Source organism: Onychomys torridus, chromosome 3 (assembly GCF_903995425.1).
Source record: "Onychomys torridus chromosome 3, mOncTor1.1, whole genome shotgun sequence".
Classification (NCBI taxonomy): Eukaryota; Metazoa; Chordata; class Mammalia; order Rodentia; family Cricetidae; genus Onychomys; species Onychomys torridus.
In genome coordinates, this window is record NC_050445.1 from 142,965,880 (window position 1) to 142,993,628 (window position 27,749).

Consider the following 27,749-nt stretch of genomic DNA (forward strand, 5'->3'; position numbering starts at 1 on the left):
TTAAAATGATCCAAAAATTGAACAAAATGACACATGTTGCAGGAGATTTGTTTGTATTGCCACTTCCAGACTCTCAATGGAGCTGGGCCTTGGTTCAGAGGGCAGAGTTCACACTAAACTGGCCAGAGTGGACCATAGAGTTTTCTGGCAGACTCAGAGGAAGCTAGCAGGACATACAGGAGGAATAAGGAGGAGCAAGGAGAGATGCACAGGCCTTTTTGATTAGAGAAGGTGAAGAAGAGAACAGGTGATCATTTCTCCATTGCTCTGTGGATCTTTTACATTTATTCCCTAATATTTAACTCCTGAGTTTTATTTTTTTAATAAAACAATAAAAGAAGTCGCAATATCTGGCATCCAACATGTAGTCTTAGATCATGTCACAGTGTTGTGGAGTCCCTATCACTCAAAACAGGCATTTTGGTCCCCTCCTATGCTGCCTCCCAGCTGTGTGGGTGACCCTTACCAGTTTCCCTACATTAGCTCTTCAGACAGCTCACTCCCAATTCCCCTCAAAGCATATGAGCAGCCACAGTGCCCCTGGCCCAGACATATAGTCTGTCCCCCATTGTGCCTGTCTTCTCTGCCTACACAGTAGAACATCTACCAAGGTGTGATCATCAAATTTCTCTATGAAGGCCAGTATGTTGATTTGCAAGGAAAGTTTAAATTTGATGATCACACCTTGGTACTATTTCATATAACATTTATGAATGCTTGGTACAGGGTTGAGGAATCAGGAAAGAGGACTGGGTCATTTACTATTTTTTTTTTTTTTTTACAAAGATTGACTTCAGCTGTAAATAGAATGATATTATGATATTAGATCCAGAAGTTAAAGAAAGATTAATTGAATCTTTGGCTTTTGAAATGATGATTTGGAATGCAAAATTATAGTGATATTTTATTTGTATTGAAATGTGACTTTATTTGTATGTTAATAAAGTTGCCTTGAGGTCAGAGCAAGCCAGAGCAGAAGCTGAGCAGTAGTGGGGCATGCCTTTAATCCCAGCACTTGGGAGGCAGAGCTAGGTAGATCTCTGTGTGTTCAAGGACACAGCCAGCATGGCAGACACACATCTTTAATCTTAATACCAACCATAGAAGACCTGGAGGTCTGTACAAACAGGCAGTGACGAGGAGGTCATGTGGCTGGGTTTACAACCAATGAGAAAACAGAACAGAAAGTCTATAAAAAAGATAGGACACACAGAAGTAGGTCTCTTGCAGAGAGTAAGGACCGCAGAAGCAGTGAAGGGTAAGGTTTTCCGCTCTTGCTCTGACCTCATGGTTTTTAACTCTGCAGCTGGCTCTGTGTTTCTTATTTAACAAGATGGTTATATCTACACAAAATGGTGATTTTGACTTTAAATTAAGATTGGAAACCATAGATAAATGGATCCAAAAATAGATCTGACATTGGATCTCACAGTTATGATGCTGCTTCAAAAGTTCTACAAAATTTAAGAAAAATCAAAATGTCAGATGTTTTACTTATGGTAATCAAGGTCATTTGAAAAGGAATTGTAGGCAAGGTGTTCTTAGAAAGAATGTTTTTTCTAAAGATAATCCAAACAGAAGGGCCCAGCCTTTTGGAGTATGGAGAAGGTATAGCAAAGGCTGGCATTGGACTAATGAATACAGATCAACAAGGGACAGGCAAGGAAACCCTTTGCCCATTGGAAACACCCAGAGGGGCATCTTGCAGGCCCCAATATCAAATTTGGTTCAATCATTTCCCTTTAGCATCTTTAGAAATTCATCCACAGAACAACTGGAAGACTAAACACATTCTGTTAAAAACCACACTGCTCTGAATGTGACCAGGACAACTTCTCTAAATACAATGAAAAGTTAGGAGAGACCAGGAAACAAGTATTTTGGCAAACTGTTATAAACAATCAGAGACCTAAGCTAAAAATACATGTAAACAGCATTGAAATGGAAGGTTTGGTTAACACAGGTATAGAAGCAACAGTAATTTCATCAAAATCTTGGCATCCAGATTGGCCTCTTTATGAGGTAGATGTTCAGCTTCTTGGGATTGGAACTTTATCTCAGGTAAAATATAGTGCAAGGTGGGTTGAGTGTATAGGGCCAGATGAACAGATAGGAAAATTAAAACCACATGTAGCTAACACAGCAATGACTTATTGGGACATGATTTGTTACAGCAATGGTAAACAAGATTAATGTTCATCCAATTTCAGAAACAAACCATAAAATAAAGAAAGCTTCTAAAATAAATATTAAAAGTTATTATTAAGAACAGTCACAGATAATTCAGGTTGTACATAAGCAGGCACAACAGATATTGGTCTTTCAAAGGTACCTTTAAAATGGTTAATAGACAAACCTGTGTGGGTGGAACAATGGCCTTTAACATCAGAAAAACTACAGATAATAGAACAGCTGGTACAGAAGCAGCTAGATGCTCAACATATTGAAGAATTGACCAGTCCTTGGAATTCTCCTCCATTTGTCATTAAATGGAAATCTGGAAAATGGAGAGTGTTAACAGATTTAAGAGCCATAAATAAAGATATTCAGTCAATGGACTCTGTACAGCCTTGAATTCCCTTGCCTGCTTTATTATCTAAAGAATGGTCTATTATAGTGACTTATTTAAACGACTGCCTTTTTATTATAGCTTTATAAGCACAGGATAGAGAAAAATTTGTTTTCACAGTGCCTATAATAACTCTGAACCTATTAAAAGGTTTAAGTGGAAAATTCTTCTACAAGGGATGTTAAACAGCCCTACCTTATGTTGATATTTTGTACAACAACTGTTTGTATTCATATAGTTTCCTCAATCTATAATTTACCACTATATAGATGATATCTCACCAGTTGTTTCAGAGGTAGAGACCTTTAAAAATATGTTTGAAGAAATAAAGAAAAACTTTGCCATGGTATATTACAAATTCCTCCTTAAAAATGCAAAGAGTTTATATTAATTACCTAGTATATAAAATAAGCTTATAAAAAAATTAACACAGGAAGTACAAATCAGGAGAGATCAATTATGATTTTCAAAAATTGTTGGGAAATATTAACTGGCTATTGCTTTAAATTAGATTAACAACTCAAGAACTAAGTAATTTAATTTTCAAACCTTACAAAGTGATAAGGAATTAAATAGTCCAAGAAAACTATCAACTGAGTCTGAGAGAGAGAATTGACCTTGGTAGAAGAGAAATGACAGGATGCACATGTGGATCAGAGCTTGAATCCAGAGCTTGATTGTATCCTAGTCACACTACCTTTTACTCATTGTCCTGTAGGAATTCTTATACAGAAAGAAGATCCTACCTTAGAATCAATATTTTTATCACACAAACAGAGTAAAAAACACTAAAGGCCTATGTAGAAAACATTTCTGAATTTACTCTGAAAGTTAAGATCAGGACACAGAACTAGGTTCCCCCTTTCCTTTCACCATCCTCTGAGAAAGCCTTGGATAGGCTCTCAACAGTGTGGGAGGTTTCCTGCTAGATCTTTTACAGGATGAAGCATGACAGAGCTTCATTAGTTGCCTACTCCCTTCTTTGTAACTATCTCTTTGGTTTTTAAAAGGAATGGGGCTGCAACTTCCCAGCTAGTCTCCAGACTTCCCACAGAGGTGCTCTGGTCTCTGGCAATGTCTAAAGCAACGCCTCTGCGGAGGAGGAGGGCCTGTAGCTTCTGGGTGAACCATTCTGCTCATGTCACCATTCCTTTGAAGTTTTAGCCTGCAGCATGTGATCTCACCTCATAATTACCATTTTCTGGTTCACAGTTTTACCTTCTTGCATAAAATTATTCTATTATGACATTCATTTCCACATTAAGGTGTTTTATTTTTTATATTTTACTCTTTTTTTTCACATCATGACTCCCATTATTAATCTGAAAGGGTTTGGTTCAAAATAGGTTTCTAATTAAAAACCTGTCTTTATTTCTTCTTGAGATTCTCAATGCTACTTTTACCATTGCCACACTCTAAATCCCAAGGTTACTTACAATCACTCACTATTTGCCTTTTTCCGTTTCATACCTCATTAGTTGTATGTAATACCACATTGTTATCTTTCTCATACATTCTCTGTCTGTCTGTCTGTCTGTCTCCCTCCCTGTCTGCATATTTATTTTGGTAAAATCAAAGTAATTCTTAATTCTGATGTATTTTGTGTTAAAAATACCATTCTGGCAATCAGGTGATCAAAGGAGGCCAGGGAGTAAACGTCCATCACTCTCATCTCTTCCTCCAGGTAAGTGACTTTATTTCTCCTTTTGGCATTTGAATATATTCTAGAGTTAAGATTCCCATTATATTACAGTTTTAAATGATTGCTTTGGGATGTCCCTGTGTAAGCCCAAGGTTCCAAACAGCCAGCTCATACATTAAGGACTGGTCTGGGTCCCACTGCCTGGGTGCCTCCCAAACAGTTCAAGCTATTCAATTGTCTCACCTATCTGGAGGGCCTGATCCAGTTGGAGGCTCCACAGCCCCTGGTCCATATTCATGTGCTTCCATTAGTCTGGCTATTTGTCCCTGTGCTTTTCCAATCTTGGTCTCAACAATTCACACTCTTACAATCCCTCCTCTTTCTCGACAATTGGACTCCTGGAGCTCCAGCTGGGGCCTGGCCAAGGATCTCTGCATCCACTTCCATCAGTTATTGGATGAGAGTTCCAGCATGACAGTTAGGGTGTTTGGCCATCTGATCACCAGACTAGGTCAGATCAGGCTTTCTCTCAAACATTACCAGCATTCCACAGTGGATGTATCATTGTAGATTTCTGAGGACCCCTCCAGCACTCTGCTTCTTCCTGTTCTCATGTGGTCTTCATTTATCATGGTCTGTTATTCCTTGTTCTCCCCTTCTGTTTTTGATCCAGCTGGGATCTCCTGCTCCCCCAAGCTCTCTTTCCCTTGAACCTTGCCCTTCATTACTCCCACTGTCATCCAGGTTGTTCATGTAGATTTCATCCATTTCTCTGTCACTGGGCGATCCATGTGTCTTTCCTAGGGTCCCGTTTTCTAGGTAGCCTCCCTGGAGTTGTGTAGCAGTCTAGTCATCTTTGTTTTACATCTAGTATCCTACTATGAGTTCCCCAATTATCCAGAAAATGCAAATCAAAATGACTCTGAGATACTACCTTACACCTGTCAGAATGGCTAAGACCAAAAACACAGAAGACAGCTTATGCTGGAGAGGATGTGGAGCAAGGGGAACTCTCCTCCACTGCTGGTGGGAATGCAAGCTTGTACAGCCACTTTGAAAATCAATATGGCGCTTCCTTAGAAAATTGGGAATCCATCTCCCCCAAGATCCAGCTATACCACTCTTGGACATATACCCAAGGAATGCTCAATCATACCACAAGGGCATTTGTTCAGCTATGTTCATATCAACATTGTTTGTAATAGCCAGAACCTGGAAACAACCTAGGTGCCCTTCAACTAAAGAATGGATGAAGAAAATATGGTACATATACACAATGGAGTACTACTCAGCAGAGAAAAACAATGACATCATAAAGTTTGCAGGCAAATGGATGGATCTAGAAAACATCATCTTGAGTGAGGTAACCCAGACTCAGAAGGACAAACATGGTATGTACTCACCCATTGAAATTCTATAAATAAAAATGTTCAAGGCTAACTGGGGCCACTTGTTTAAGACAGGTGGTCACATTCTTCCTTGCACTGACTTCACACACCCATTCCAAGTTGTTGGACACCTTTGAAGCAAGGCTCATTGCAAAAGCTTGCAGCTCAGCTTGTCCAGAAGGTGCTGGCAATGCAGAAGTGCCTGTGGCTGAGGGGAAAGGTGGACTTGAGCAGCTTCAGCTCCTGTCTCAGGCAGGGCCTGGGCCTGGCTGCTGCCAGCCTTGTCACTGTGGCTGTGACTGCTTTATCCTCCACTCTGCTCAGCTCTTGAGCTGCAAGACTAAAGTGACAAAAACATATTTGCTAAGTCCTGACCCTGCCTTAGGACAGCGTGACCTTCAGGCACGTAGAGCACCCAGAGGAAGGTTTGCTGATCCACACTGTTCTGCTTCTATCTCTATAAGGTGTGTGCTCCCCAGTCAAACAGAAACACCATGATGACACCACTATACCCTATTCTTATTAATAGTTAATATCCTGCCATGCTTGCCAGTGGCCACCACAGTGACACCAAGGGAAAGTGCTGAACTTGTGGGTTTTGTCTTTCTAAACTCCCTTCTCACTCATCTTGGGGCCACCCCTATATTGGAATCACAACAACGTGTGCCCAGGCCAGGTGTGTGTGGATCCATAAAAACTTCAAATTCTTAAAGAGCTTATTCTTGAAACACTAGAACCTGAGGTGCTCATAGCCAACCTATCCACAGAGACCCAATTTACCTCCAGGTAGTTTTATGTAAAACGTTGTACACAGAGGCTACTGGGGAATTGTCAGCTTGCTTCTATGGAGGAGCATATGCTTGGGGCTACAGGTTCACTGGTGAAGAGAAAAGGGCTCTGGTTTATCCAGTACTGTGCTTACTGGCTGATTCTCCATTCCCCTAGTCTCCAGCTGCCACAAGCAAGGTGAATACCACTGTGCTGGATGGCATTTTGGAATAGTCCTATTTGGGACACATCCAGCCCTCTATAGTCTTAGAAAGGAAACCATCATCACCTTCCTGTGGCCACAGGCATTTCAATTTCATATCCACAAAGGTTAGGGCCTGGCTGGAAGCCAAGGAATATTATTTGGAAAGTGGTAGAATATGAGAAGTCAAGTTATACTTAAATGGTCCAGATACAGTCACCAAATTTACTACCCAAAAGAAACCTGTGCCTAGAGTCATACAGTTTATTTGCCCAATCCAACTCATGTTACCACTGGAATAAGCCCTCTATGCTGACATGTCACAAAACTCCAATTTTCCCAGGAATTCCATTGGTAATCTCAAAGGTAAAGACCCAAAAAGTCCGTGGAAGCCAGGCCCTCAGTGTTTGGGATGCTAGAAAGTATATCATTTACTTAACCATTCCTAATGGACATACATCAGGTCTGCTGGCTGTGCCTGGACTCCAGGCTACCATACTATGTTGGGAATGGAACTTATTGAACAATAAGTTCCACTTCCAACCCTAACAACTATAAATGAGACTAACCTAAACTCACCCTGGAGGACCTCTAGGTGAAGGGTCCCTGTTTAATGTCACCAAGATATCTTTGAGTTATTTCCCCCATGAAGATTATTGTAGCCATACACATTGGGATAATGCCAGGAAAGGCAGTCAAGTATATATATCCAGACCCAGAGACTACCTAGCTTGCTTTCATTAATGGCTTAACCAACTGTACATCTTTTGAATTGTTTGTACTGGAGGAGAATGCACAACTTTGCTGTTTCATGCATGTTCTATCATGTATGTGTAGATGAGTTTCTACATGGTCTTAATAAATAAAAAACACAGAGCCAGAAATTTGGGTTAAAGCTATTTAACCCAAATCAGATAAATAGGACAAACCATGATCTAATCTCACCTCACCAACTCTACAGCTTCTAAAGAGAGTGACTTCCTGTCTACTTAGGCTTATATGCCTTGCTGTTCTGCCACCTGATTGGCTCTCTGTCTAGCTACATCACTTCCTTTTTCTGGTGAGCTCTGTCACTTCCTGTCTGTACAGGCCTCCAGAACTCTATGATTGGTACTGGGATTAAAGGCATGTATCACCATGCCTGGCTGTTTCCAGTGTGGCCTTAAACTCACAGAGATCCAGATGGATTTCTGCCTCCAGAATGCTAGGATTAAAGGTATGTGCTATCACTGCCACCAGGCGGTGGTGGCGCACGCCTTTAATCCCAGCACTTGGGAGGCAGAGGCAGGTGGATCTCTGTGAGTTTTAGTCCAGCCTAGTCTACAGAGCCACAATTACCCCAATCCCAAACCACCTAAAGTCCCAAGAACACATCAAAGAGATCATCTACCATAATCAAGTAGGTTTTATCCCAGAGACACAGGGGTGTTTTGACATACAAAAATTGATGTCATCCACTTGATAAACAGACTAAAAGAAAAAAAATCACATGATCATCTCATTAGATGAATAAAAAAGGCTATTGACAAATCCAATACCCCTTCATGATGAAAGTCCTGGAGAGTGTTTGAGTTCAAGGGATATACTTCAAAATAATAAAGGCAGTTTACAGCAAGCCCATAGCCAACATCAACCTAAATGGAGGGAAACTCAAAGAATTTCTACTAAAATCTGGAACAAGATAAGGTTATTCACTTTCTCCATACCTATTCAGTATAGTACTTGAAGGCATGACTAGAGCAATAAGACAACAGAAGGAAATCAAGGGGCTACATACTGGAAAGAAGAGGTCAATGTATCTTTATTTACAAATGATATGATAATATATATAAGTGAGTCTAAAAATTATACTGGGGAACTCTTATAAGATGATAAGCTCTTTCAGCAGTAGCAAGATGCAAAATTAACTCACAAAAATCAGTAGTCCTTCTATATACAAATGGCCTGAGAAAGAAATATGAAAAATACCACCTTTCATAATTCCCTTGAGAAATTTAAAATGTCTTGGGGTAACTCTAACCAAGCAAGTGAAAGATTTATGATAAAACACTTTAAGACACTGAAAAAGAAATTGAAGAGGATTCAGAAGATGGAAAGATCTCTCATGCTCATGGATTGCTAGAATTAATAGAGTAAAAATGGCATAAAGCAATATACAGATTCCATGTAATACTCATCAAAATTCCAACACAATTCTTCACAGGACTTGAAAGGACAATCTTCAGCTTCATATGGAAATGCAAATAATCCAGGATGGTTAAACTATGCTGAACAACAATTGCTGTGTATCACCATCTGCAATTTCAAATTATATTATAGAACAATAGTAATATAAAAATGGCAAAACCCCCAAAACCCTCAAGCATGTATCATCAAAATCAAATTGGTGACAGAGACATACGTCCACATACTTTTGAACAACTGATTTTTAAAAATGATTTATTTTTATTTACATTGGTGTCTTGCCTACATGTGTGTCTGTGTGAGAATGTCAGATCCCTTGGAAGTAGAATTACAAACAGATGTGAATTGTTGTTGGGTGCTGGGAATTGATACTAGGTGCTCTTAACCAATGAGTCATCTCTCCATCCCCCAGACACCAGATTGTTTTTATGAAGAAACCATAAATACACACTAGAAAAAACCCAGCATCCTCAACAAATACTGCTGGTCAAACTGAATGTCTGCATGTAGAGAAATGCAAATATGTTCATAATTATCATCCTGCACAAAACTCAGCTCCAAATGGACCAAAGACCTCAACATAAAAGCAGATACACTGAACATATAGGAAAGACAATGGGGAATAGCCTTGTACTCACTGGCACAGGAAGACTTTCTGAACAGGATACTGTTAGCATAGGAACAAAGATAAATAATTAGTAAATAGCACCCCATGAAACTTAGAAGTCTCTGCACAATAAAGGACACCATCATTTAGACAAAATGGCAGCCTACAGAATGGGATTTTTATTTTTTTTCAGCAACTACATGTCTAATAGAGTGTTAATATTTAAAATACATAAAGAACTTGAAAGACAGGACATCAATAAAATGAATTACCCATTTTGAATGGTGCACATATCTAACCACATAGTTCTCAAAAGAGGAAACATAAATGGCTGAGAAACCTTTAACAAAATGGTCAATATCTTTAATCATCATGGAATACAAATCAAAACTACATTGAGATTTTCTTTTACACCAGTCAGAATGGCCAAGATCAGCAAAGCAAACAACAGCTCATGTTGGAAACACTCATTCATTGCTGGTGTGAGTGGAAACTTGGATAGCCATTGTAGAAATCAGTGTGGTGGTTCCCAAGGAATCTGGTAATCAATCTACATTGAAATCCAGCTGTATTACACCTAAGCATATGTTCAACAGAGTCTATGTTCTACAACAGAGACACCTGCTCAACCATATTCATTGCTGCTCTATTCACAATAGGCAGAAATTAGAAACAGTCTCGATGTCCATCAACAGAAAATGGATCAGAAAAACAGGTACAGGTATGCATGAAATATTATTCAGCTATTTAAAGAAGTAAAATAATAAATTTGTCAGGTAAATGGATGGAGATAGAAAAAAAATTATCCTGAGTGATCTAACCCTGTAGGAAGAGTTTTCCTGCCCTGGCTGCCTGCTCCTAAATAAGTGCACAGAGACTTATATTAATTATAAGTGTTTGGTTGATAGCTCAGGTTTGTTACTAGCTAACTCTTACACTTTAACTTAACCCATATTTCTTATCTAAATTCTACCACATGCCTCATGGCTTGTTACCTCATTTTCTACACATCCTGCTTGCTCTGCCTCTGGCAGACATCCTCTCTGGCTCCACCCTTCCTCATCCCATCATCCCAGTTTGGCTTTCCTGCCTAATTTATCCTGTTCAGCTATTGGCTAGTCAGCTGGTTTATTAAACCAATCATAGTGACACATATACACACAATGTACAGAAGGATTATTCCATAGCATAAGTCCAGACCCCAAAAGACAGATATGGTATGGATTCATTTATATGGATGTTGGCTGTTATGTTCTCAGTAAGCAGGTTATAATCCCTATAACTACTGAGGTTCGGTATAGAGTAAAGGAGCAGAGGGGAGGAAAAAAATCTTCCTCGAAAGGGAAATAGAATAGATAATTACAGAGAGATGAGGGCATTGGGACTATAAGGGAAGATCACACCAGGAGGGGGAATGGAAGAGGGGAGTAAGGAAGGGGTTACTGGGAGGGACAGCTAAACATAAGAGCCATTAGAGAGATTGCATGGAAGGCTGTCACAGTGGAAGCTTCTTAAAATATGTACAAATATGAAATAAATCTAAATTGAATAATCAAATAACAGGGGAGACTAAGGCCCAAACAGACATCTCTTGCCACCAAATGAACCTCCAATGCTGAGAATAGTTTACATCTATTCAAGGTTTTAGCCAAAAAGGCCCAATGCAAAGCCCCTAAACAACTCATACTGTTACCAAGACTATTGGTTGCTCTCCAGAAACTAATTTTAAGGCCCAGCAGCTAAAGACAACGCCTATATAAATCAATGAATATGAAGAATTTATAACTGGTGCCTATCTAGAGCCTTCACCCCCTACTAACTAGTATTTGTGGATAATGGAAGATACTATGTATACTGCCTGGGAAGAAAGATGAACACCAACCCAGATACTAACCCTTTGGTCTACAATGGTGACAAACATTTAAGATAAACTGGTTCAATAGTGCTATAAAAGTTGTGGGAGTAACCAACCACTATCTGATTGGATTTAAGGCCTATTACATGAGCTGGAACCCATGCCTGAGACTTCAGGTGGCCAAGAACCTGAAATCAGATAGGTCATGGACCTAAGGAAAAACCAAATACTGCTATGTTGCTAAAGGAACACAGCAATAAAATGACTCCTAGGAACACTCTGCTGTACTTATAGATCAGTGTCTTGTTCAGCCATCATCAGAAAAGTTTCACCCTGCTGTAAATGTGACAAAATACAGAGACTCAACTGGACAATGTTCAGACACTTAGCCCTAAATGGAATGTTTCCATAAAATATCTTCTCTGAGGGCTCCTTGAACTCTGTAGAATATGAGGCAGAAAGATTGTAAGAGCCAGTGGGGATGGAAGACACCAAAGAAAAACTTCTAGATACAACAGGACTGATGTATATAGGAGCTCAGAGAGACTGGAGCAGCATGCACAGGGCCTGTACAGGTCCAAGTCATATGGGGGCCTCAGCCCTGAGAGTGGACATGAACACTAGCTCCCATCCATAATCCAGAAGCTATCTCTAATTGATATACACTTGCAAATGAAAAATTATTTTTCTCCATTGGTCTTTCTGTGTATACAAATCACACTTATGGCTATGACCTATGCCCAGCAGGAGATGGCCTATACAAACAAACTCAAAGTATTTTTGTCTCATATTTGTTTGCCTGGAAATTTTTTTTTATGCTTAACCTGTTTCAGTTATATATTATGGTTTCTAATTTTGTGTTTTTATGGAATTTATGTGTGTGCAAATGTATACCTCTGTGTCTGTATGCGTCTTATATTCTTGGCTCTTTTTTTCTGTTTGTTTGCTTTGTCCTATCTTGGTTTGTTTTTTAATTTTCTATTATTAAATTAAATTTAATTAATTAAAATATTTTTAATATTCTTGTTTGTGTTCTAATGAGAAAGGGAGAAAGGAAGGGTGTAGATTTGAGTGAGTGGGAAGATAAGGAGGATTTGGAAGCAGTTGGGGGAAGGAAACCGTAATTAGAATATATTGTATGAAAAAAATCTATTTTCAATAAAGAAAAGGAAAATAAAAAAATAATGGGAAATTTGTTAAAATAATTACAAATCAAATAAACTTTTAAACTCTTTTGCGGTTATAATATAATTACATTTCCACCTTCCCTATACTCCCTCTAAACCATCTTATATATGCACCTTCTCCTTGTTCTCTTTCAAATTATTGGCCTGTTTTTCATTAAGTGTTATTCATACACACACACACACACACACACACACACACACACACACACACACACACGCATATCCTACTTTGTTAGTATGATGTTACTTGTATGTATGTTTTCAGGGCAGATCATTTAGCATTGGGTAATCAATTGGTGTGCTCTTCCCCATCAACATTTCTTAATTGACTGTAGTTCTTTGTGTGGGCTGAGCCTTAACTGACGATTCTATTCTGTGCATTTAAAGTAGTTAGTTCATAAATATAAATTTAATGTTAATGCTTATGCACTCAATGTTTTCTATCATCTTTCTATTTACTGCTAATTATAAATTTGAGATACACTTTCAATCTCCAAAAGGTTTCTTCGTATGTCTCCTGAAATGTATCCAGACTAAGTACAGAGGTGGTGGCATATGCCCATAAACCCAGCACTTGAAAGGCAGTGATAGGCAGATCTCTACCTTCAAGACCAAATGATCTACAAAGAAGGTTTGGGACAGCCAAGGTTACATAGAGAAATACTGTCTTAAAAAGCAAAACAACCCAGAACTCCCATCTGGACCAGAGGTGAGTGCCTGGGGTTATAGTCAGAGAGGCAACTGCACCTAGGTCCCACTCCTGGGCACCAGCCATCCCTGGAGGACCTGCCCAACTTGGCCCCTGTTTCCAGCCATTTGGCAGGCCCTGAGGGAAGGCTCCCCTTTTCCAAGACTGCAGGCATACCCTGCAGTCTACACATCATGCCCCCACACCCATTTGCCTGAGACCCCAGCAACTTCCTGAGAATCAGAGACCAGCCCCCAGCTTCCATCCTGCCCTGGAACTCCCACCTGGACCAGAGGTGAGTGCCTGGGGTCACACCCAGAGAGGCCTTCACCTGGGTCACAGCCCTGGGCACCAGCCACGCTGGGGAAGACCTGCCCAATGGGGCCCCAGGTTCTAGCCATAGGGCAGGACCCCCCATCCCCACCGGGAAGGATCCCCCTCTCCAAGACCCTCTGGTGAACCCTACAACCTCCACACCCTGCCCCCACACCCATCTGCCAGAGACCCCAGCCACTTCCTGAGACGTAGAAACCAGCCCCCAGATTCCATCCTTCCCCATAACTACCATTTGGACAAGAGGAGATTCCATCTGGACAAGATAAGGAGACTCCAGGGAATTCCTGAGACTCAGAGTCCAGCCCCCCAGCTCCCATCCGGCCAGCACTCTCATCTGGACCAGAGCTCCCATCTGGCCCAGAGCTTCCATCTGGACCAGAGAGAGGCTCCCTAAATCTGTCAGCTCTGTCTGGACCAAGTACAGAGATAAGACCAAGAACAAACCCACAAGGAAATGGGTAGACCTCAAGGTGGAAGTACATACAACAAAATAAAGAGCAATACAGCATCAAGAGAACCTAGCCCTTCTCCAACAGCTAGACCTGAACAACACGGAATGGAAGAGGAAGAAGAAGAAGAAAACAACCTTATAAGTAACATCATGAAGAGGCTAGAGCCTTATATTGAAGAAATCAAAAATAAAGTGGAGGAACAGACAAACAAAAAATGGGAAGAATGCTATAAAAAACTAGAGGAAAGGACAATTAAAGCAGAAGAAAACAATAAGTCCCTGAAAGAAAATAATGAAAAAGCAAGGGAAACAGTCCAAGACCTGAAGAGAGAAATAGAAAAAATGAAGAAGACACTAGCAGAAGGAATGCTGGAAATAGAAAATCTGAGTAAACAAACAGGAACTTCAGAGGCAAGTATAACCAACAGAATGCAAGAAATGGAAGAGAGGATCTCTGGTGTTGAAGATATGCTAGAAGAAATAGATTCATCAGTCAAAGAAAACACTGAAGCAAACAAAGTCATGACCCAAAATGTCCAAGAAATTTGGGACACCATGAAAAGACCAAACCTACAAATAATAGAGATAGAGGAAGGAGAAGAATACCAACTCAAAGGCACTGAAAATATATTTAACAAGATCATAGAAGAAAACTTTCCCAACTTAAAGAATGAAATGCCTATGAAGATACTAGAAGCCTATAGAACACCAGAGTAGACACCAAAAAAGTCCCATTGCCACATAATAATTAAACAACTAAATGTAAAAAACAAAGAAAGAATATTAAGGGCAGCAAAGGAAAAAGGCCAAGTGACTTATAAAGGCAAACCCATCAGAATAGCACCCGATTTCTCAATGGAGACTTTGAAAGCCAGAAGGACCTGGACAGATATAATGCAGACACTAAGAGACCATGGATGCCAGCCTAGACTAATATACCCAGCAAAATTTTCAATCATCATAGATGGAGTGAACAAGACCTTCCAAGACAAAGCCAGATTACAACAATACTTGTCCACAAACCCAGCCCTACAGAAAGCACTAGAAGGAAAATTTTGACCTAAGGAAGGCAGATAACACCCATGAAAACCAGGCAATAGATAACACCACAGCAGTAAACCCCAAAGAAGAGAAGTACACACACACTACCACCAAAAAAATAAAAATAATAACAGGAACGAACAATCACTGGTAATTAATATCCCTTAATATCAATGGACTTAATTCACCTATAAAAAGACACAGACTAACAGAATGGATACAAAAACAGGACCCATCTTTCTGCTGCATACAAGAAACACACCTCAAATTCAAAGACAGACACCTCCTAAGAATAAAAGGCTGGGAACAGACTTTCCAATCAAATGGTCTTAAGAAGCAAGCTGGTGTAGCCATCCTAATATCCAGGAAAATAGACTTCAAACTAAAATCAATCAAAAGAGATGATGAAGGACATTACATACTCATCCCAAGAAAGATCCACCAAGATGAAGTTTCAATTCTGAACATTTATGCCCCAAACACAAGGGTACCCACATATGTAAAAGAAACATTACTTAAGCTTAAATCACATATAAAACCCCACACATTAATAGTGGGAGACTTCAACACCCCACTTTCACCTCTGGACAGATCAGCCAAATTGAAACTTAACAGAGACATAATGCTCTTAACTGATGTTATGGTTCAAATGGACTTAATCGATATCTACAGAACATTCCACCCTAACAAAAAAGAATATACCTTCTTCTCAGCACCCCATGGAACCTTCTCTAAAATTGACCACATACTTGGCCACAAAGCAAATCTCAACAGATACAAAACAATTGGAATAACCTCCTGTGTTCTATTGGACCACCATGGTTTAAAGTTAGATTTCAACAACAACAACAAACAACAACAACAACAACAATGGAAATCCTACAAATTCATGGAAATTGAATAATGCCCAACTGAATCACCAATGGGTTAAGATAGAAATAAAGAAAGAAATTAAAGACTTCCTAGAGATCAATGAAAATGAATACACCACATACCCAAACTTATGGGACACTATGAAAGCAGTGCTAAGAGGGAAATTCATAGCACTAAATGCCCACATAAAGAAGCTGGAGCAATCTCACACTAGTGACTTAACAGCACACCTGAAAGCTCCAGAACAAGAAGAAGCAACGTCTCCCAGGAGCAACAGACACCAGGAAATAATCAAATTGACAGCTGAAATCAATAAAATAGAAATAAAGAGAACAATACAAAAAATTAATGAAACAAAGAGTTGGTTCTTTGAGAAAATGAACAAGATATACAAGCCCTTATCCAATCTAACCAAAAGACAGAGAGAGAGAGCATCCAAATTAACAAAATCAGAAATGAAAAGGGGGACATAACAATAGACAATGAGGAAATCCAGAGAATCATCAGGTCATACTTCAAAAACCAAAATTGGAAAGGAAGAAGTCAAGCTTTCCCTATTTGCAGATGACATGATAGTATACATGAGTGACCCCAAAAATTCAACCAAGGAACTGATACAGCTAATAAAAACTTCAGCAACATAGGAGGATACAAGATCATCTCAAAAAAATCAGTAGCCCTCCTATATACAATAGACAAACAGGCTGAGAAGGAAATAAGAGATACATCACCCTTTACAATACCCACAAATGATATAAAATACTTTGGGGTTACTCTAACTAAGCATGTGAAGGACCTATATGACAAGAACTTTAAGTCCCTGAAAAAAGAAGTTGAAGAAGAGGTCAGAAAATGGAAAGATCTCCCATGCTCATGGATAGGCAGGATTAACATAGTAAAAATGTTGTTCTTACAAAAAGCAATCTACAGATTCAACACAATCCCCATCAAATTACCAACACAATTCTTCACAGACCTAGAAAGAATAATACTCAACTTCATATGGAAAATCAAAAAACCTAGGATAGCCAAAAGAATCCTGTACAATAAAACAACCTCTGGAGGCATCACAATCCCCGACCTTAAGCTCTACTATAGAGCTACCATAATAAAAACAGTTTGGTACTGGCATAAAAACTGACATGTGGACCAATGGAATTGAATTGAAGACCCTGACATTAACCCGAACACCTATGAACATATAATTTTGGACAAAGAAGCCAAAACTGTACAATGGAAAAAAGAAAGCATCTTCAACAAATGGTGCTGGCATAACTGGATGTCAATGTGTAGAAGGCTGCAAATAGATCCATATCTGTCACCATGCACAAAACTTAAATCCAAGTGGATCAAAGACCTCAACATAATCCAGTTACTCTGAACCTGATAGAAGAGAAAGTAGGAAGTACTCTTGAACACATTGGCACCAGAGATCACTTTCTAAATATAACACCAGTAGCACAGACACTGAGAGAAACAATCAATCAATGGGACTTGTTGAAACTGAGAAGCTTTTGTAGAGCAAAGGACATGGTCAACAAGACAAAGCGACAGCCTACAGAATGGGAAAAGTTCTTCACCAACCCCACCTCTGACAGAGGGCTGATATCCAGAATATATAAAGAACTCAAGAAATTAGACATCAAAATGCCCAACATTCCAATTAAGAAATGGGCTATAGAACCAAACAGAGAATTCTCCACAGAGGAAGTTCAAATGGCTGAAAGACATTTAAGGAATAGCCCAACATCCCTAATTATCCGGGAAATGCAAATCAAAACGAATTTGAGATACCACCTTACACCTGTCAGAATGGCTAAGATCAAAATCACAGAAGACAGTTTATGCTGGAGAGGTTGTGGAGCAAGGGGAACTCTCCTCCACTGCTGGTGGGAATGCAAGCTTGTACAGCCACTCTGGAAATCAATATGGTGCTTCCTTAGAAAATTGGGAATCCATCTCCCCCAAGACCCAGCTGTAGCACTCTTGGTCATATACCCAAGGAATGTTCAATCATACCACAAGGACATTTGCTCAGCTATGTTCATATCAGCATTGTTTGTAATAGCCAGAACCTGGAAACAACCTAGATGCCCTTCTACTGAAGAATGGATAAAGAAAATATGGTACATATACACAATGGAGTACTACTCAGCAGGGAAAAACTATGACATCATAAAGTTTGCAGGCAAATGGATGGATCTAGAAAACATCATCCTGAGTGAGGTACCCCAGACTCAGAAGTACAAACACGGTATGTACTCACTCATAGGAGGAGTAAAACAAAGATTACTAGACTGCTACACAACTCCAGGGGGACTACCTAGAAAACAGGACCATAGGAAAGACCCAGGGATCACTCAATGACAGAGAAATGAATGAGATCTACATGAACAACCTAGATGACAGTGGGAGTAATGAAGGGCAAGGTTTGAGGGAAAGAAAGCTAAAGGGAGCAGGAGTTCCCAGCTGGATCAAGAACAGAAAGGGAGAACGAGGAATAGCAGACCATGATAAATGAAGACCACATGAGAACAGGAATAGGCAGAGAAAGACCGATCTAACCTAATCTGGTGATCAGATGGCCAAACACCCTAACAGTTGTGCTAGAACTCTCATCCAATAACTGATGGCAGTGGATGCAGAGATCCTCAGCCAGGCTCCAGGTGGAGCTCCAGGAGTCCAACTGTCGAGAAAGAGGAGGTACTGTAAGAGCATGAATTGTTGAGACCAAGATTGGAAAAAGCACAGGGACAAATAGCCAAACGAATGGAAGCACATGAATTATGAACCTAAGGCTGTGGAGTCCCCAGCTGGATCAGTGAGACAATTGAATAGCTTGAACTGTTTGGGAGGCACCCACACAGTAGGACCCAGACCTGTCCTTAGTGCATGAGCTGGCTGTTTGAAACCTTGGGCTTACACAGGGACACTTTGCTGAGTCTGGAAGGAGGGGACTGGACCTGCCTGTACTGAATCCACCAGGTTTAAATGAATCCCCAGGGGAGTCTTGGCCCTGGAGGAGTTGGGAACCGAGGGAATCCTGGGGGAAAGGTGGTGGTGGGGCGGGAGGGTGGAGGACAGGGGAACCCATGGCTGATGTGTAAAATCAAAACACAAATATAATAATAATAATAAAAGAAAAAAGAAAAGCAAAACAAAAGAAAGAAAAAATAGAAAAATAAAATACAGACTCAAAATAAGTGCAGTCTACTACAGAGAAATGAACATTATTTTTTATTTCATTTCATTTTTTATTTATGCGTGTGTATATATACAGCACAATTTTGAAGATCATAGGACAAACTTGCTGTGGACGGTTTTTTTTTCCTTTCAACCTGTGTCCAGGTGTTGAACTCAGGTTATCAGTCTCAGTGGCCAGTGCCTTTAACTTCAGAACCATATAACTGGGCCTAAACTAATACTTCAATAAAGAATAAAGATATGTTCTATGTGGTGATACATAGTTCCAATTCCAGACATTTAGGGATAACATAGCAACCTTGTTACAAGAAAAAAATTATGAAAAGGGATGGTGGTAAATATCAGTAGTACTATGTTTGCCTAGCATGCATGAGAAGGTTTAATCTATATGTCAATAAAGTAAGAAGACAGAGTTAATGGAAGAGATGTTTGTGACCTGTTATTTCGTCCTTTTTGGGACTCATCAGTACAGTACAGCATATGATCAAAAAATTAAAATATTTTGTCCCTAAAACTTAAAAATGTGTAAATTATTGCAAGATTAGGCATCAAATGTTTTGAAGGAGGTTCAGTAATTAACTGTCTCCTGATTTAAAAAGAACCTAATAAAGAATAATGTTCTAATGACGTCATCATTATGAAACTCTCAAAAAAGCTAAATTAGGAAACTAAAATGACATTTGTTTATAAAATATTCTTAGTCTATTTTAATTAAAAATGAACACAGAAATAAAGTTTAAAAACATTTCGAAACTGGTATTAGATCACAGAATGTGATTCTATCTAGATCTCATTTCATATTGGTCATTGAATTTTGTAAAAAATAATGATGACCCTGTTTATAATAATATTTGGAGACAACATACCAATTATCATATTTCTTGTGATGGTTGAATCCTTTCCATGGGCTCAGTCAACCCACACTTTTAGGTTCTATGTATTCAATACAACAACCAATGAAAAAATTCATATCTGGTCATAAAATTGGAGCTCATTAATACAGATATGATTTACTTTAGGTTTAAGATAAGAATACTAACTAATACCTAAACACCTATTTAATTTAGAATCATCTGTGTTCTGCCAATATCCTGTATCTATGATCCTCCTAATGAGTTTTCATCTTTGGTGTCAACCCATATTATTGATGGATTTTGATGGTTTTAGCAGATCAGGAGTAGAGCAGCAACTGTAGATAACAGGTCACAGAGCATCTGTTTCTCATGCATGCTGTGGCACATTCCCTAGCCTGGGTCCAAAATTTCTGGGCACTGTGAAGTGTATCTGTTGGACTTGCTACAAATCCACTTCTTATGTATGTAGCTGCTTGCACTCCTGATCCCTCTTTCATTCAGGTAGGCACATTCTCCTCCTCCTTGGGTGAGAATCCTAAAGCAAACAAAACAAAACAAAACAAAAAATTTTCACACAGGCCATATTACATTCAAACACCAGAACTACTTTTTTTTTTTTTTTTTTTGCCTAGAATCTTTCACATGCTCAGGGTTCGACTTGAACACCATACCACTGTCATTTGTCTATGCTGAGTCTTGTAATGTTTGTCAAGGTATTTGACAGGTGCTTGATGTCATGCTTGACTGGTTCATGCCATCATGTTCAAATGGACTGCAGCAGTCCATGGTGGTTCACTGAGGGTTATTTTCAGTTCTGTCTGGAAGCATTTTACACATGTATAAAAGTGTGGGGAAAAGACACATTTCTTAGTAAATTTCTGAAAGGCCCTTCATGATGGATGTGACTTGTCCTGTGCTTTATTGTTCTATTCATAATAATTATTCTCACTTCCAAGAGCTGTCTCAGTGCTCTTTGATGATGAAACTCTAGAGGAGGCTCCCAAAGCCCCTGGAGCCTCTGCTTCTGTGACAGGTGCAGCTGTGCAAACAGCTATCTGACAAGTCCTACCCCGGCAGTTCTGCAGTGGCCCTCACTGCCCATCAGCAGTTCTGTCTACATCCCACGAGGGCAGTTATCAGCAAGGAAAGATTTTCAAGTGCCAAGCACAAACCATCTACCCCAGGTGCCATCATCATGCTAAAGATTTTGAGTGAAATCACACTAAGTAAAAGCTTTGAAAATGATGGCCAATAAATGGGAGACTATGCAATAGATTTAAATTTGAAGGTAAGTGGAATTTCTGGGGATTGGCTCTTCATGTAAGCACACACTCTACCTCTGAGCCACACTTCCACTTAGAAGGTTTATATTTCTTCCTTTCCAACACAGTTGTTGTCACATGGCACAGCCATTCATCTCTTACAGACACAGCTCACACTCTTCACAACAAATGATCACAGTAGGAAAGAGAGTGTTCTGAAAACATACAAGTTGTTATATTTGGTATTGTCTGTCCACCTCCAAGGGTGCTCTGGTGACTCTCTGTGCAGGCCGATCCAGTGGTCAGAAGCGCCCTTATATCTCTTCAGGAAATTCTGTCATAAAACATGGAAAGCAAATTCATGTGTCTCTCAGCTTCAGATGACTCTTGAGTCTCTCTGTCCTACAGCCTCCTCTAGGGATGGCAGCTGAGGGCCATCAATTTTGAAGCATAGTGATCCTCAGTTAGCGGTGGATGCATTTTACATCCATAATCCAAAATACATTGCTGACCACCCTTCCCACTGTGGCTTGGAAAGTTCCTGATAAAAAATGTCCTGGAAATTTTTAACAGATGCCACATTCAGTACACAACATATGAATGCTTGGAGGAAAACTTACATGACCACAAGGTATCTCAGTATGTCTGGCCTTACAGGTTTTAGTATGAGCACTACATAAGAACATGTCTCTGCAGTGTCTCAAGGCTCCAGCTAGAAGCAATAACACCAGCAAATGGCATGCACTAATGTGCTCCCCGTGTGCCCCATCTCCCTGGGGTGGGGTTCTTCCTCATGCTTCTGCTTTAGTATCTCTCTCTCATGGGAATACATACTCAATGGAACAAACATCCTTTCTTACCAGCTCCTCCAGGCTGTCAAATAGAGCTAGATGGGCCTCTTGTTCCATGCAGGAGGTCTGGCTGAATGTCCAGTTTCTCATGTCTTCAGAAAAATAAAAACATTTACTTCCAAATCCAATCCAGTTTCTTGGGCAGGTGGCATAGTAAGATCCAGGGCTCTCAACGAATTGTGTCACTAAAATGCAGACAGTACCATGTAATATAATAAACACACATTTCCAAGTCTGGTTCCTTTGGATACCCATCCAAGTCTCAGTTGTGAGATGTGTACTTGAACTATACTTCCATAACCGATCACTAGGATCGTAGATCTTACTTCATTTTCGGGATGCCTGAGTTGAAGTCTGATCCCGTTTTGTTTTTTTGTTTGTTTGTTTGGTTGGTTGGTTTTTTTTGTATGTGGAACTGAGGATAGAACCCAGGGCCTTGCACTTGCTAGGCAAGCACTCTACCACTGAGCTAAATCCCCAACCCCCCCCCCTCCCGGGGGGTTGTTTTTTTAATTTTTAATTTTTCATTTTTTATTTTCCTCCCGGCTACAGCCATGGGACAAAGGGGCGGGTACCAGCCACTTACATTGGCGGATGGGGCGGGTACAGGTAAATCTGGCTGCAAACAGCTTTGCAGTACCGGTAAACCTGACCGCATAACCGTGTGGCAGGTACTTCTGCCAGTGAACAGGAAAATAAGAGTTGCTTTATCTCCAAGCTTTCTGCTACAGCTCTAAACCCTTTCCTTCCCCACTTCTTTGTCAGCTACATGCAACCTTTTCTGTCTGACTTCAACTGGCAGTGGGCAGGCTCAAATGAGCAGGCTTGGGTGGCTTCTAAGACTCTCGCCCTAACTCACCTTAACTCCACCCACTCATTCTCAAACTGCCTTGAGAAGCACAGACAGGTCTGGAAGTGGCCGAGATCTAAACAATTAAGTTTGTAAAAATCGGGATGGTTCCTAAGCCAACAAATCAGCTTATAGCCTCAGACAAGTCTTCCAAAAGGTTCAGTTTAGAGTCTGCCTGCTGGCAGATTTTCCAAAAGCTGTCCTTAAGCCACCAATCATCAGGAAAAAAAAATTCAGGACATGGAGTAAAATTCATCTCTTGTTCCCCAGACCTCCCAGCTAAAAGTTAAGTATCTGGAGAGCAAGGCTCCTGACTCCACAGGCAAAAGAGTCATCTATGGCATTTAAAGTGTGCCAGGGAAGAGATAAAAGCCCCAAAACAAAATTGCCAAGTGCTGGCACTCGCTGATTCCGAAAGCTGTTGGGTTCCTGTTTTAAGTGAAAAAAGGCCACAGGCTAGCCAATGACCTACCAGACCATCAACAGCCTTGTTAAAGGTGCCACCTAGAGAGACAAACAGTCAGCTGACTGCCCCCAGGCACCAACATGCATGGGTACATCAAGCTAAGACCTCCAACAGACCTAGGCTTGGCTACAGACATGGCAGGGAACCCAGAACATAGCAGGGAAGTGATCTGTTTCTTTCCTTCTGGACATCAGAGCCACTGACTCAGTCCTGGGAGTTTTAGGATGTTACTTCTCCTTTCTATTGTCAGGGACAGAAGACAGCCTTACTTACCTCACCACATTTAATTGCACTTTTAGAGTTACTTAAAAAAAAGATTTCCAACTAAGATAAGAGCTCATTGTCTCACTTCAAAGTTACCGCCTATGTTTCTCATGTGCATACAGACAGGGCCACGATCTTTGCCTTGTCCCTAATTTTAAAAAAACAAACAAAAACTCATGCACCACAAGCTTTTCTCTTCCCAGTTCCCTGTTCTAAGTTACTGTTCAGCCAATGATACAGGACCACCACAGAACCGGAGTCCAAAGATCATCAAGTAAGAAACTGTAACAACTAAAAGGTATTTATACCCCCAGACCCAAAAGTGTGTGGGCGCTACAAAAAGACTTTAATGTAAACATTTATTACTGTGAGATGCTTTTAACAATTGATCACCTGTCTCCTGGATGCCAAACTAGTAAAGGAAACAATGGCTTGTCCTGTTAAGATGTGTGTATTATTCTTTGGGGTGACTAAAGTTGATTTCTTCAAACAATATTGGATGGTGGTGGCGCACACCTTTAATCCCAGCACTTGGGAGGCAGAGGCAGATGGATCTCCAAGTTTAAGGCCAGCCTGGTCTACATAGTGAGTTCCAGGACAGCCAGGATCCATAGAGAAACTTTGTCTAATATATATATATATATATAATGGAACATTTGCTCCAGCTGTGGCAGCAAAGCTGTACAGGATTCTATCACAGTATTCAGAACAGTCTACTAGAGTTAACTGGAGAGCCAGCCCCCAGGCAGCACCAGGGTATGCAAAAAAACAAAAACAAAAAACCACAAACAAACAAACAAACCACAAATGTTGCGAGCACCAGTTTCTATCTGAGGGGAAAATAAGGAAATACACTTTCTGATGGTAACTTCCTCTTTTACTTCATCTTAAAATAATCTTCCCTATGCAAATCTATTTCTACACAGCTACATCTCTCTCTACACAGTTACATTCTCCCCACAGCCATATATTTCTTCTACATAGCTATACATCTCATCTATCAGCTCTCTCACCATACAGTCACATCTCTCTCTTCACACTTCTTATACCTCTCACACTTCTTGCTCACATAGCTCTTCCTCACAGCTCCTCTATATAACAGCAGCTCTCTCATTCACACACACACACACACACACACACACACACACACACACACACACACACTTCTCTGCAAGGCTCTTTACACAGCAGCCAAACTCAGGCCAATTATATGTTACATTTTCAGGGTTCAACCCATCCTCATAACACATGCTATATCACAGTTTCTCTTAGGCTAGGGAGGTTACACCGACTGGCCAGTGAGTAACACTTGGCCATGCACATAGCCTGAGTAGTTAGGGTTCCCAGCAAGAGAGTGACATTGAAATTCAGAACCTAAGTAATGAAACAATTAGTTGGTTGAGCATTGAGCTTTCTATCATTGGGAGTATGTGCAGAAAGCCAAATGCTGCAGGAATGTTATATCTTAATGTTGTCAGCCTGACTTCGGTTTAGCAGACACTTGGGAACTTGCCCTTGAGTATTCTCTGCAAGGGCAGCTTAGTCTATTTTAGATTTGCTCTAAGGTCTTTGAAAATGTGTAAAGGGCTGTCTTTGTAGCTGAGATTTTCCTATGTTAGTCTGAGTTTGAAAAGTATCCTAATATTATTTCTATTCATCAGAATTATACAGCTTAAGCAGAAATCATCTTCCTGATGACCCATAGCTATATATGTGCCCAAAGATGAAATACTTATAAGAGATGAACACAAAATCAGTGGAGAAGAAATGTAGTGGCATATGAGAAAAATTACAGACAGAAAAATTCACAGCCAGTGACCCTTGGCTTTGCCAAGTAGGGCTCCCCATCAGAGAATTATTTATCTGAGAGGTTGACCTGTTGAATACTATTTGTCACCTGCTGTATACTCCTACAGCCCTCGACTGTCTACAGCTAAAAGACTAGAAATCACATATTCTGGAACTTTCTATTTAATCTTTTCAGACCATGGTTGAGGATATTAACTGTAACCATGGGTCCTGGGGTGGGGTTGTGTATCTTCCCCAACAATATTACTCATCCCTGTAGCTGTAGCAATCTCCTTGAGAGTCTCTTTGCAAGTTTTCTTGTTCTCTGTGTTGAATAGTTCTGCCAGGAGGACATGTGTCTCCTGCATCTCTCTAGAGGTTGCTGAATGCCATCTTCCCAGGGATGCTGAGCCTGGCCTCCTGTGCACACCACAGCCTGTGCTGTTCCTTCACTGCATCTTCCTGCTAGACCCCAAGTTCCCAGAGAACAGGAATTTCCAGTGTGTTTTCTCTCCAGCCCTTCCCACAGTGCCTGGCTCACAGTGGTCAGTAAGTATAGGTGACAATGTGGATGTGGACAGAAGGCTGCAGAATTTGGAGATGGGTCACTCACCTGAAAAAGCAACAGAAAGTGTAACTACAGCTGCAGTGAGGACCATGATCACTGCACAGCAGCAGTAGAGCTTAGCAGGAGACTCAGGGGAGATGAGCCTGAGACATTTTTCTTGGAGCTTTTTACCTGAAAAGATAAATATCAGAACATCAATCTCAAGAGACTGTAAGGGCAGATAAAGGAGACCAAGAAAAAGGTAAGAGTGTCTGCTCGCCATTCAAGTATGACTCTGGGAGTCCTAGCCAGGACAGTAGGACAAGAATAGAAAGTAGCAGTCAAGCCTCATAGAGATAAAAGACAGACAGACAGACAGAGACACAGAGAGACAGACAGACCACACACACATGCACATGCACACACACACACACACACACACACACACACACACACACACGGCAGGGTGGAGAGACCCTGACAGTCCATTGTTTATCTTTTTATCCTTTTTTGGGACCAGAGCAGAGTGTTCATTGCACTAAATCCCATTTATTTTTCTTGTGTATAGATAAAGCTTTTGGTATTGCAAAAAGGAAATCTTTGCCAGAGACAAGCTTTCATTCATAAAGATGCTTTTTCATTTTTTCCTTCAAATAGATTTAATTTCTAAGCTTCATGTTTGTATCTGTGATCCATTCTGAGTATGTTACAATGCACAGGATGAGGTGTGAGCTTTACCATGAAAACTCACTGTCTAAGCATTATATGCAGAAGAGTTTTCATCCTTTCTCTATCTAGAATTGTCTACCTTCCCTGGTCTACAGTGCATGTGCACACATACTATAAATCTACATTGGTTTTTAAAAAGAAAAATGATACAAAATATGGAATAAAATGATGCTTACGTAGTAAATAAATGCATTAATTGTGCTTAATATTGCCAAAATTCAGAGAAAAATAGTTGAAGAACAGTTTAACATTTTGTTACAATGAGAATACCTTTACTTCATGGCTTAGATCTAAGGGAAATTCTTCTTTACATAGAAAGCCTGTCTGTATTTACAGCAACTTTATGAGTTAACCATGTATTTTGTAACAGCTCAAATATTACTGAGTTTGTGTCAAAGTAAATCAACATTACTCAACACCAGTGAAAATGATGGAAAGGGAAATTGGAGCTCATGCTTACACATTGCCACATCTTATGCTGATTAAATGACCCTCAGCCAGCTGTCCCCGGAGGTCCCTAAGATAGGCCACATACACCAAAAACAAACTAAACAAACAAATGCAACCCAACCAATCCAAGCAATCAACCAAGCAAAAACCATGTCTTAGGCTTTTGTAATTAATTTATTGTTCATTTTTCTTGTTCAGCAATATTTGAGTACTATATTTTCTTTTAGAATAATTAATGTAACAGAGGCCTCCATGAACCTCCACTTTTAGAGAAACCCACTGTGACAGGCTAACAGGCAGTGAGTTCAGTTCCTCTGAGGGTCCCTGGTTTATCTCCTCTCTATCTTTTAGTTTGAATCAGGTTGCATTAAAATACATACCTTTTTCTACCTCTTGTAGGCAGTCTGGTTTAGTGAGGCATGTCTCTAGCATGCTGATGGAAACCTCTTCAACCTTTGCAGCCTTCATCTGTGAGCCAAGGGGAAGAGAATCAGTTGAATCCAGGAGGATGTTTGAAACTTGAAACTGTGAGAAAGGACTCTGTGTTCTGTATGTTGTTGCTCCTAATAAAATATTTTGCAAGCTTAGCCCAGCCTTTCTGGGTCATTCAATAACTATTCCTTATCAGTCTTGAACACGTCATCTCTCAGCACAGTTTTCTTATTCTGGGAGAAACAGAATTACAGAGTAGGC

At 40.1% G+C, this 27,749-nt stretch overlaps 1 protein-coding gene across 1 annotated transcript; it reads right to left on the reverse strand.

Moving 5' to 3' along the window:
• Positions 1-20,239: 20,239 nt before the first annotated feature.
• LOC118579885 (C-type lectin domain family 2 member E-like) lies at positions 20,240-27,524 on the reverse strand. Its single transcript, XM_036181661.1, has 7 exons — positions 27,437-27,524; positions 25,944-26,069; positions 22,806-22,816; positions 22,183-22,203; positions 21,972-22,130; positions 21,339-21,445; positions 20,240-20,384 (listed from the first exon to the last, which is right to left on the reverse strand). Exons 1-7 carry the CDS (start codon positions 27,522-27,524, stop codon positions 20,240-20,242), a joined length of 657 nt encoding a protein of 218 aa, XP_036037554.1.
• Between the last annotated feature and the right edge of the window lie 225 nt (positions 27,525-27,749).

Coding starts and splice junctions, on each gene's coding strand:
- LOC118579885 (XM_036181661.1), bottom strand. CDS start 27,524: ATGAAGGCTGCAAAGGTTGAAGAGGTTTCCATCAGCATGCTAGAGACA. Junction 21,446..21,971: donor TTGACAGCCTGGAGGAGCTG/GTAAGAAAGGAT, acceptor GTTTTATGACAG/AATTTCCTGAAGAGATATAA. Junction 20,385..21,338: donor AATACCAAATATAACAACTT/GTATGTTTTCAG, acceptor TGTTTGCTTTAG/GATTCTCACCCAAGGAGGAG.